Below are 12562 nucleotides of genomic sequence, written 5' to 3' on the forward strand. Positions count from 1 at the left end.
ATGTGATGGGGTATACAAACCCCACACTGGAGAGCAGGGGGTTAAGGAACAGCTCTGGGCTCAGGCTGCCCCGCCCAGACACACCTGCAAAGCCTGCACAAGCTGGAGGCAGGGTTTTAAAAAGGAGAGCAAAGCAGCTCAGAGGGCGGGCAGCGGACGTGAGAAGACAGCTGCTCTAAGGGGAAAGTGCTGCCTAGGAGCTCATTGCCTGGGACCTGACAACACAGACTTGTGCAAACCCATAAAAGAGAAGCATGGGACAGAGCGTGCCAGTCAGAGACCTGATCAGAGTGACTTACTCTGGGAAGCTAGAGGAGGCTGGGGTAGGAAGTGGTCTGCGGGGCAGTGGCTTTAGCACTCCAAGGTGCTGATTGGAGCTGCCCACCATTTAGGCCCTGGACTGGAGCCTGGTGAACAGGGAGCACCTGAGCTCCCCTACCCATTCTGATACTGACAATACTACAAGAGCCTTCACCTCCAGTGAGAGGCCAGCTGGAAAAGACTGTAACTGTTCAAGGGCCCAGCCTGCAAAGCCCCTGTGCACAAGGGAAGGACTGGAAACTATTGGGGGGTGAGAGCTGAAAGACGGGGATGTGCTTCAGCAGGGAGATGTCCCACCAACTGCTGCCTGACCACGAGGTAGCACTGTCAGTGGTTGTGCACCTTCTACAATCCATGTTACAGCAGCAGTACTGCTGGTGCCAGCGAAGTTAGCTGGCAGCTACACAGCAGGCACAGCAATGGAAGGAATGCCCACCCCACAGGAAACATAACACCATGTTCAACTTTTATAGTTCTCTGCAAACACATAGGGGTTTCATCCAGTACAGAAAGAAAAACATACCCTTGTTCATGTATTTGAAGTGCACTGATAGAGTGACTCCTAAAGTTACACAACGGGAGCAGTTACTCTCTCCCCATGATTCCAGAGCCAATATGCAGCAAAAAGATGTTTTCTCTAGTAATCACTACTGCAAACTGCACTCAGGCTTTGAAGATCCAGCTGGGCTCTTCCAGTCCCTTACAACAGCAGCAATAGTCAGGGTTGTAACATCATCTTCTGTCGTCCTATAGTGTCAACAGAGCTCTGGGATAGCAAACTGGATCCTGTTCTATCCTCTGCATCAGTAACACAATCCAGCTGTGCTCCAGTGGGAGAATTCTCACGGTTGTCAGGAAGCAGTCACTTTTCACGGCCAGATGCATCCTTTGAGATCAGAATATGGATGCAAAGGACGACAGTATGAAGTCAGCCTGCATAGGCCAATGGAATAGTCCTTTGCATAAGATACGGTTACAAGGGTGGTTGTGTTTCAGGACAAACTTACAGCAGTCATGCCTATCATACCATTCCCATTGGCACTAGTCACTTAAAGAGACATGAGCATCTCCTCTACTAATACTGTACTCTGGATTAACACACTTCGTACTAGAAAGGGCTAGCGTGAGACTTGAAGACACCTTTAAAAAAGGATATGGAAAGTGTCAATCAATCACTCTTCCTGGATGATTTTGTCCCTGGGAAGACTGGCTCCATGTGGAACACTCATTAGTACCAAAGTAAGCAATTCCAGAGCCTGGGTCACCTTTGGCAGCTTACTGTAGGGTGAAGAAATGGTACAAATTCAGGCTGGCACATACACCAGGAGAGAATAATTTGAAAAACCACTTTCATCACAGTCTGTTTGGGGGTGAAACAGGTTAAAGACACTTAGATTAGGTTCCTAGCAAACACAGAGCTGTTCTTCCTCGCGCCCCTCCGCTTCTCCCCCCAACAGACCCAAGCAACTCCTACTGTCTTGAGGGGAGTTATTTGTAGGCTGTAGCAGTTAGGCAGAACTGGAAGCTAGGAGATATAAATGGAGGATACTCATCTTCCTTTTTCACTCTTTCTTGGCCTTAAGGAGGAAAGGATGATCTTGTGACCAAAGGGCAAGAATATGCCCCAGGAGATTCAAGTTCTATTGGTGTTTTGTCACTACCTCACTGTGACCCTGACCAAGTAATTTCCCTTTTGGGTCTCTCTTTGCCCCGCAATACAATGAGGATATTATTTACCTTTCTGACAGAGCAGGTTAAGGTTTAATTAACATATGTAAAGTGCTTACAGATCCTTTGGTAGAGGTGGCTGTAAGTTTACTGTATGCTTTCTACTAGAAAACAAAACCCTCAAGACACAGGCTAACAGAAGAGACGAATCACCAATAGAGACAGAAGTTTCTGGGAAGTGAGAGTGCATTGGGATTTACTTCCAGTGTCTTGTTTCTGATGACTGCATGAGGCTCAGTCTTTTGGATCAGCTTCTGGACAGAAGGTCTCTGACAAACGTGAAGGGCCCACTCTAGAGATGCTGTAAAGGAGAACGAGTTCTCTCACCCAACCCATAGCTGTTAGTGAAGGGAGATCTGCTTCTCTACCCGCCCCTACCCCAGCTTCCATTTTTAAGGTCCCTTACTTGTAAATAGACTCAACTCCCAGCTTTCACAAGCACCAGTCAAAGTTAAATTGTCAGTTTTTGTGCCACCCAAAGGGTTTTGAATAACACCAGAGAAAGTGACAAATGTCTTGTTAATTTCACCTTGCAGCAGGCTTGGGAAAGCCCTGAGCCAGTAGATACAGTGAAACATGGGTGAAGACTCAGGAGGACAAAGGTAGCACTGTATCAGTGAACTGTGAGCATATCTGAGCATCCATGAGGGCTATAAAACTTATTTTTAAAAGGGTTTTGACTTAAGCCTCCCCAACTTGACATGGAAAGTTCCTAACTTTCCACAAGCTAGTGAATTTTTCAAGCAATGGTACAGAAGTGCCAATGATTATTAAAATTCCATCTCAGGAGATGCAGACAGCACAACATTAAGAGCAGCAGAATATGCTTCAATCTTAGAGGAATTCCTTGCAAAGAGCAACAGGCTTACAGGAATGGATGCTCTGTTTTATCTACGATACCGGTTATCCCTGCACAACAGACAACAGCTACAAGCTTCAGCATATCTTTGCTTTTGTCCACAATAGGATCACTTATCACTAGCATGATTTCCCCATCCATAGTAGTAAAGGGAAAAATATCACTAGAAACCAGCATATTTTAATATGAATTCAGCTATCGCAGTTCTTATTCCAATGTGGATAGGGAAAGGAAAGAAGGAGAGCCATTAACCAATTGCTGCTCAACATATTACAGAAAGTGGTTTGGGTTAGAAGATGGGGGGGATGTTTGCTTTAAAAATAAACAGGGAATGAGCATTTTTAAATCCTTTATTAAGAGGAAAATATATCTCTATCAGCCAGTCAAGATCAGATAATGGAGGTGCCACAGAGGCAATATACATATGTTTTTATTAGAAATTCTTTATAAATAGATTTCTCATAAGTTTGTTCTTTGAAGTAGCTTACAGAAATAACTTAATATTGTTCAGCCACCCGAGAAACCAGTCACCCAACAGCAAATCACCTAGGAGAAGAAAAAGAATACTTCAAATAAGAGACAAGACTTCTACTGGATGTGACCAATAACAGTTCAATAGCCTCCTGTCATAAAGGTCACTATGTGCAGCAATTTAACCACTAAACTAGTGACAGTAACTTACAGAGTTTCTCTGTGGTAGGACCTCTAAGAATACAATATGGTGTCTTTGTAATGATGGTAACACAATAAAAGATGGAAGAAGGAACGCTGAACTCCATATTTAAAGAAGGCACTGTCATTTTTCATCATTTAATACCCTCTCAAACGCCCCATTTATAACATCCCCCAAATCCAAATCTATTACAGGACATCTGTTCATAAGGGTTGGATTGTGCTTTGTCACTGTAGAATTACTTAACATGGATGCAGACTCCTAGCAGTCCTTTCACCACTGCAAATGCTCTAATATAGTGTCTTTTCAAACTGCGGGTCATGACCTAGTAATAGGTTGTGGAATGTAAGACACTGGGTCGTGGGGACTCTGGTCAGCACCGCCAACCGGGCCGTTAAAACTCCCATCAGTGGTGCTGCCCGACTAAGGCAGGCTAGTCCCTACCTGTTCTGACACGGGGCTGCGCCCCGGAAGCAGCCAGCAGCAGGTCCGGCTCAGAGGCAGAGGCACACAAATGACTCCATGCAGCTCTTGCCCACAGGCACCGCCTCGCCCCCCACCCCCGGGCTCCCATTGGCCAGTTCCCAATGAGAAATGGTGCCTGCAGGCAAGAGCTGCACGGAGTCACTTGTGTGACTCCATCTAGGAGCCGGACCTGCTGCTGGCTGCTTCCGGGGTGCAGCGTGGTCCGCAGTGCCAGGACAGGCAGGAAGCCTGCCTTAGCACCCACACTGAGCTGTAGACCGGGAGCTGTCCGAGGTAAGCCCATGCCCCAATCCCCTGCCCTGAGCCCCCTCCTGCACCCCAAACCCCTCATCTCCAGCCCCACCCCATAGCTTGCACCCCCAGCCCAGGGCCCTAACCCCCCTGCACTCCAATCACCTGTCCCAGCCCTGAGCCCCCCCCAAACCCTTCATCCCCAGCCCCACCCCTGAGCCTGCACCCCCAGCTCTGAGCCCCACCAAACCCAGAGCCCCCTCCTCCACCCCAAACCCCTCATCCCCAGCCCCACCCTGCAGCCCTCACCCCAACTCTCTGCCCCAGCCCTGAGCTTCATCCCCAGCTCCATTGGGTCACAGGCATCAACAATTTTCGTCAACTGGGTCACCAGAAAAAATGTTTGAAAACTACTGCTCTAAGAGGCCAGCAGCAGTTACTCTTGAGCCAGTGAGGCCAGCAGCAGATAACTGCCTTCTCTTCTTCATCCTAAAGCACCACCTTTCACATCTAAGGAGGTGTTGTGCTGGTAGTCCAGACCTACTAGTGACATCTACTGAGTTCTCAGGGCCACTGCAGAGGCAGAGACCAAGTGATGAACCTGGTCCCACAGTCTATACTCACCATGCTGCTCATCTCGCTCATACTTTAAACCCCAAGGCTCTCATGCACTCCTTGTGAGCCTCAATAAGGGGCCCGCAGTGCTCCTCCCCTTTCTCAATGATGCTGCAAGGCAAAGAGATTTCCCTGGTTAGCTAGCAAAACAGACACCATGTAATCCTCAGATTTGCAGGACCAAGGGACTCTCACAGGTGAAGGGTTCACAAAGGGAAGAAGTTGTATAACAGATTTCACAGTAAGCAGGCCGTAAAACAATCTGATTTAATATAAGGCTGCCCTTAAACTCAGCTGATTTGTTTGACTTTCCCTGCTTGTTTTTAAATTGGAAAGACAGTAGTTTCAAATTAATTTGCTGTACAGTTTACCTCAGGGAGAATTAACTGGCTTACTTCAGAGAGGTTATCCTCATCCAGTTATTGCATGTGGACATGAGAGGACACTTAGTAAAGATATTGACAGTCTCCCATCCTTCCCCATAGGAATGAAGCCACAGGCTACTCTCAGATAAGATGGCTGTCATTTCCCTACAGCCTTTTCAAGTGGAAGGGAGGCTACTCTTAGTAAAGAAGGCCATTGTCTCTCACAGCTTGCAATGGAAGCCAAGCTGACTTTGAGGAAGATGGCTGCCAGCTGGGCTCTATGCTCAGAGAACCTGGACAATACAAGGAGATGACAAGGGAATGTTAACATTACATACTCATTAATCTTTTCATTTTTGCTGCACAGTTGCAAACTCACTTGACACCAATGAATTAAACTTTTGCCTGTGTCATACCCAACGCAGTAATTTTTTTTCCTTCCAGGAGTCTGTGCAATCTTTTTTTTTTTTTTAAATGAAAAAAGGTTCTGAAAAAAGGTGAAACCTCAAATCAGGGTGAGGGGGGTGAAGGTGGCTTTGAAAACTTGAGCTTAACAATGAGGGGGACACATGCTTTGTAGCTTGTGTGGGCCACATGCATTGTATCCATCAGAGGCTCCTTGCAGCCCCTACAACCTCCCTGTGTGCCCCTCTATTTACTTCTTGCAACTCTCCCACAGCTCCACCACATGCCAGGGTGTCATTCCCTAGGTCCCTGCATCCCTCATCAACACTCCCCACATGTCCATTCCCTTGCAGGTCCCTACTTCACTCCTCTGCCCCCACAATCACAAAGTAGATTCTCCCTGTCCCCACTCTCCTCTGGGTCCTGGCTTCCCCACCACCACAGTCCTCTCTGGGTCCCTGCTTCCTCACAGTTCCCCCCTACTTTTCTCTTCCACTCTGGGTTGCTGTTTCCCACACCCTCACTGCTCCACTCCCCCTATGTCCTCACTACCACTGGTCCTCATTCACTGCACATACTCCAAACCCTCCCCATAAGGCTCTTATTTTTGTAGAGTCCATGCTACAGACAACTCCCTGTACAGATAGTTAAGCTGCATAATCTGACAAGTGTAGGCAGCAGCAAGGGGTGGCAGAAAGATCCTTTTGCCTGCAGTACCAGGCAGTCTGGGGGCCCTGATTTTTCTGTGAGTAAGGCTTTTCCAGTGCCTGAGTTGCATCAAAATCTATTGGGCCCATTGATACCTAGAACATCCCTGAAATTTTGGAATTGATCAAATATAGCATTCCAAAGTTACCGACAACCAGAAATGCCACTGAGTTGATTTGAGTGTTAAACCTTGAGTCACTTGGCCAACCACAGAACTTCAGAACACAAGACTACATTAGAAAATTAAAACATGTTCAGATTTATACTTTTACTTTCCTCCAAAAGTATTCAAGTTTGTCACCTTCCAGGTCTGTGCAAAGTTCCCATTAAAAGGAAAATTCTGGAAGAATTTTGAACAATGGAGCTACTTTTGGCATCTCCCTATTAGGGTAGAACATTTGTAGCTGTAAGAGGTGGTAACAGCAGCTACAAGGCCATAAATATGATTAAGAATAGTTATCAAGTTGAAACCTAAAGAGACTTCAAGTAATACATTGTGTTATTTGGGAAAAATATGCGTGGGTTAATGATTCCAGTGGTGTGGAACAAGCACACCTCATGTTCATGTTTGCACCAAAGTACTTTACACACACAAAAAACAGTTCTCTTTTGCAAGCCACCAAATTCTAGTGGCTTAAGCAGGGGTCCAGCAGTCAGGAGAACTGTGTTCTATTCCTGGTTCTGTCATTAACTCTCAGCATGATGTTAGATAAGTCATTTAGGCCATACTTTGTAGTCACTACACACCTATGCCTCAGTTTCTCCTCTAAAATATAGGTCTGCTACTGACACACCTCAGTGGAGGACTACGAGTAAGGATATGATTAGTCACAGAGATCACACATTCTGTGACTTCACCGGACCTCGGTGACTTCTTCGGCTTCAGCCCCTGCCGCAGCAGTTGCGGCTGCCCACAGCAGTGGCCAAAGCTGTCACCTCATCCCGCAGCAGTGGCCAGAGCTAGGGCAGGAGCTGTCCCCCACTCCTTCCCACAGGGATGGAGATGGAGATAGAGTTGGAGCTGTCCCCCTCTCCCTGCAGTGGCAGAGGCTGTCAGTCCCATCCCCCCAGTCCCCTGGGCAGTCACACACACACACACCCCGGGTTATTTTTAGTAAAAGTCAGAGACAGGTCACAGGCTTCTGTGAATTTTTGTTTATTGGCCGTAACCCATCCGTGACTTTCACTAAAAATAACTGAGACAAAATCTTAACCTTAGCTATAAGACTTTAATTAGGGCCCGTAAAATGCTAAGAAGTGGCAAGTGTAAGACAGGAAGCCCTATCTGTTGCAGAGCTTGCTTTGATTTTCCACCACCACCATTTTCCCACAGGAAGATGAAGGGTATTTTCTACCACTGCTGTTCCACTCATAATCCTGAGAAAATTTAGATTTGATGCTAATTTATCAGACAGTGTTAGGCTCAGAAAACAGGATTCGGAGCACAAGAGTTCCCCATTAAAGAAGCAACACATCTCAAATAAAGTATAAAGCTGAATGCTATATAAATTCTCCTGAGGACAAAGTTCAAAGAAACTCAGAATTCCATCACCAATACATGATGAATTAGGCATTATAAGACAAGTGGGAGACATTATCCTATTGCCTCTAAACTGGCTTATTTCTATTCTTTCAGAATTTTATTATCACAGAAATTGGAAATGGAAGAACCCTATTAAGTCTGAGATCCTCTCTCCTCCATCCTTGTCCAGGGCAGAATTATGCCATGCAATGTAGTGCTTTGTCTAGAGAGGACCCCAAACCTAAAAACTATGGGGAAGTTCAGAAATGAACTCCACATATCAGGCCCTTCTCTACTTTGGAATAACCCAACCATAGTGAAAGTTTAAATTCCTTCAGTTAGTGATTGGGTTATGTCCTGAAGCAATAGGTTTTATATTCATTCTACAAAACAAACTTTTTAATACTGTCTAATGTAACAGTGGATGGTCTCATTATCTACATTAAGTGTCTAAAGTTTTTTCATATCCTAAGAACTTATCCTCAAGTATATCTAGTGGCAGTTAGTGCTACTGGATAATTATCTGTTGTGTAAAATAGCCAAGTTTTAAAATGTCCAATGGAAGGGAGTACCTGCCCTTTCCCTTGAGGAAGTATTCCATGGCCTACCATGCCCCATAATCAGGAAGTTATCTTGATGTTTAGCCTATATTGTCCTTATTTTAATTTTTAACTACCCAAGACAGAAAACCAAGTAACATATACCACTTTGTATCGCCCTAAATAATTCCTGTCTCCAACTGTGGGGTTTATATTTTGCGATCATAGATGGTTATTATTTATTTAAGAGCCACTGATTTACTGACTTGCAAACCGACAGAGTCCCTGCCCCAAAGGAGGACCAGCAAGCTCTCCATGGACCATTAGAGACCTACTTCACTACAGCATTTTCACAGTCAACTCAAAAAATGTTAAAATGATGAAATGACGACAAGTAAATTGGTTTCTGAAGTTCTACAGCAATAATCTAAAGTGCTATTAGTAACAATTAAAAACATTAAAATGGGTATATATTATTTTTAACCCATGTATCTAATTATTGTTGCTATTCTCTCACCTCTAAAGGGAAGAATGCCACTTAGTGAGATAAAACTTCCCCAGTGAGGCCAAGGCTCATTATGAGATGCTAAACATCATTCTACTCTACAAGTATGAAGACAAATAGTAGTAAAAACTTCATAAATTAGGATTTAACTTGTATTAAAAGTCTTTAAAGTCTGAAGCAACGAGAGTCTGCTGCATGGGTCATAAGAATGTATAAAGAATGTATAAAGTCAGTTTTTTGGGGTGGGTTTTTTGTTGTTGTTTTTTTTAAAGTTAATAGTTTCTGATACTGTGTGTCCTGAAACCACTTACCAATTTTGGTGTTTTAAACAAAGTAAAACAAGTGTTTTTCTGACTCGCTGCTGTGTGCAAATCCCAAAAGCAACAAGAAAAACTGATTATACAGAAAGTGCAGTGAAATATACACTATAGAAGACAGAAGACAACTATAGGGAACTGACTATACAGGAAGGGCTATCATATGCATAAATAAAACATAACATTGAGAAGTGTTCCTCTCTGTTACTTGTAATGACAGTAGAAAAACAATTTTCAGGTGGAAGTGAAATTTTTAATTTGGTATAGCCATTTAATATCCCCACCCAAATACACACTTCCTTGTCTTGTGAACTTGCAGTGTCACAAGAGTCTCAGCGTATTATTTCTCAAGAGGGTGTGCTATGAGGCTGGTAGCTGGCTACGCAGAAAGGAGATACTTGTAGATGATTTGCACTCACGCGTGAAAACACTGAGGGGAAAAAAAGGAAATGCGTAGGGAGGTCCAAAGTGATAAATAACGAGATAAAACTTAGTTAAGAAAAATTAGGATTCATATCAAGAAGAGTCCTTTAGCAGTGTGAGCTATTAAGGCTTGTCTACACTTACCAAAGGATTGACACTGTGGCGGGTCCCGCCAGATCGACTGTCGATCGCTCTCCCATTGACTCCTGTACTCCACCTGATTGAGAAGAGTAAGGGGAGTCGACGGGAGAGCATCTCCCATCAACGTTGCGCAGTGTGGACCCCGCAGTAAGTAGATCTAAGCTACGTCGATTTGAGTTATGCTATTCACATAATTCGAATTGTGTAGCTTAGATCTACTTTTCCCTTTAGTGTAGACAAGGCCTGAGACCATGCATTATTCTCTCAAGGGAAGTAGATCAAGTCCCAGCACCTGAGACATGTAAACTAGAAAGGGCAAAACATACTACAGCGTACCATCCTGTGACAGCTGAGAAAATTAACTAATTGTGACCTATGACCTAACAAGTAACTCCCTCCACCTCCAACCCAGTATGAATTGGTGATGGTGGTATATAAAAACTAAAAAATGCTTAGCAGATTGGGCCTTTTAGCTTTGCTCTCTGAAACTCCCTCCCCCATAAGATATTTATTTGGCTCAAGTACCTCAAAAGGCAGAAAGCTAATTTATAATCAGACTAAGACAATATATTAAGAAAAATAAGAGTAATGATTAGACCCGTAGACCTGAACACTGGATTCTTCTGGAGAGTTATTTTTGTATCACCATTGGTGATGGAATTTTAAACATCAACACATTGGACTAAAGTAGTTTCCTGATAATTTAAAGAGAACTTATATCATTTTTATCAATTGGTGAGGCTGCCAAAACAAATCCCAAACAGTAAGTAATCACTGCCTGAAAAAGGCGGGTGATCCTCTGGGAACTAAAATATCATCTACAGGGAAGTTAGTTATTTGTTTTTGAGGGACTGGACTAATGTATAATTAAAATGGAGAAAAGTTCCAGACAGAGTTCTGGCAACTGAAAACCCTATTTACAACACAAAGGCAATGACTGGGGAAGCTCCCCCAGCACCACTGCAAGTCCTTGGCCGCATCCTAGGAGCATTTGCAGGCTGGATGAGGGGATGGATCAGTTGATAATTGCCCTGTTCATTCCCTCTGAAGCAACTGGCACCAGCCACTGCTGGATGACAGGCTATTGGGCTAGATAGTCCATTAGTCTCATCCATTACAGCCACTCCTATAAGGCTCAATTTCCATTCCCTATCAGTCACTAGCCTACACGTAGGCTAGGAGAGGGAACTGATTAGTGGGCGTTATAATGGTGATTTTGGCAGGGGGTCATCTGTCCCCTGGGAACCAGCCTGGGGCTCGGGCTACACTTAAAGCTGGTATGGGCAGCGCTACGTTGGTCAGGGTGTGGGGCCAGGGAAAGGCGCACCCGGGTGGCACAGCTAGGCTGATAACACCCCTGATGAAAGAAGAGGGCGTCTTGTGACACAGCCCCGCCCTACACTTCCCATTTAGCCGGACCCAGCCGTGTCACTCAGAGGTGGGAGCAAGTTCACAGCCCCCAGGGCTGCAGTGACGCCGACCTGGCCTAGCGCCCCCCCCCCGCACCCACCCCCAGGCTGACGGAAAATGTATCTGGGGGCCCGGGGAGGCGGAGTCACTGCAGCCTGCGCCAGGGCAAAGCGTCACACCCCCCCCCCCCCGGGCCCGAGCAGCCCGGTCACTGGGCCCCGCGGGGGGAGGCGGCGCCCGCCGGTTACCAGGCATCTCGCGCCTTCTTGGTCTCGGGGCAGGCGCAACAGGGCTTCAGCGGCTTCTTCTCCTGCGGCTCGGGGCCCGGGGGCTCGCAGCTGGCGGACGCCAGGCTCGACATCTTCAGCGGCGGCGGCGGCTTGGCAGGGTCCCTGCGGAGACACGGGGCCGGTCAGAGCCCGCTCGGCCCCCAACGCCCCTCGCGGGACCCCCGCCCCCGCGGGGACCCTCGGCACGGACCGAGCCCCTCCCCCCGCTCACATGCGCAACCCTCGCACGCTCCTACCGGGGTCCGCGCACGGATCGTCAATGCGCATGCGCCGGCCGGGCCGGGACTTCTTCCTGGCAGCGGCCTCCCCCCCTCGTGACCCGACACTTACTGCGCCTGCGCGCCCATTCAGGGGCACGCCGGGAAATGGAGTTTCGGGCACACACCCGCCATCGCCGCGCGCCTCTGCTCGCCCCACGCGTGTTCCCCTTACCCACTCGTGCCCGCCCCACTCGCCCCTCCCTATTCCTCCCTCCTTTCCCCTCCCCCATTGCTCTGCACCCCCCAGCCCGCCCCATGGCGTGGCGAGGCTGCTGGCCCCCGAGGAAATGCGTTTCGCTGTGTTTGTGTCTGGTAGCGCGGCCGCCCTCAGGCGGGAGCAGTGGAGGGTGGAACACGCCCCATACTGTGTGATCCACCCTTACAGCCCCTTCAGGTAGCAAGGCCAAGGGGCGGAGTGGGACTGCTACTGAGTGACCTGCCCCTTACAGACCCATCTCCTACTAGGGCCTAGTGCAGGTCACTGCCGCCTCTTCCTATAGCTGGGCCTGAGCAGAGAGCTGGTATCTCTTCCTTGCATCTGCCCCAACAACTTGTTCTGGGAGCAGGTAGCAGTGTCTGGGTGAGGAAGAGGGAGGCTGACCCTGACAAGCTGCTGGGGCTACCCAGCACTCTGAGACAGTGTTAGCCCTTTCAACCTCAGCAAGTGGGAGCTTGGCTGCAGTGAAGCTGTGTGACAACTCCCTGACCCTACCTTGCCAGCAAACTGCTCAGGGGTCTCCCAGCCCCAACCTTGCTTAGCAGGT

At 47.2% G+C, this 12562-nt stretch overlaps 1 protein-coding gene across 1 annotated transcript; it reads right to left on the minus strand.

The window, feature by feature from the left end:
- Window positions 1-3240: 3240 nt before the first annotated feature.
- On the minus strand, window positions 3241-11835 carry LOC120395333 (cytochrome c oxidase copper chaperone). Its single transcript, XM_039519653.1, has 4 exons — window positions 11750-11835; window positions 11497-11640; window positions 4923-5024; window positions 3241-3454 (listed from the first exon to the last, which is right to left on the minus strand). Exons 1-3 carry the CDS (start codon window positions 11803-11805, stop codon window positions 4940-4942), a joined length of 285 nt encoding a protein of 94 aa, XP_039375587.1. The 5' UTR covers window positions 11806-11835; the 3' UTR covers window positions 3241-3454; window positions 4923-4939.
- Window positions 11836-12562: the final 727 nt, after the last annotated feature.

This window comes from Mauremys reevesii, linkage group 1 (assembly GCF_016161935.1).
Source record: "Mauremys reevesii isolate NIE-2019 linkage group 1, ASM1616193v1, whole genome shotgun sequence".
In the NCBI taxonomy this organism is placed as follows: domain Eukaryota; kingdom Metazoa; phylum Chordata; order Testudines; family Geoemydidae; genus Mauremys; species Mauremys reevesii.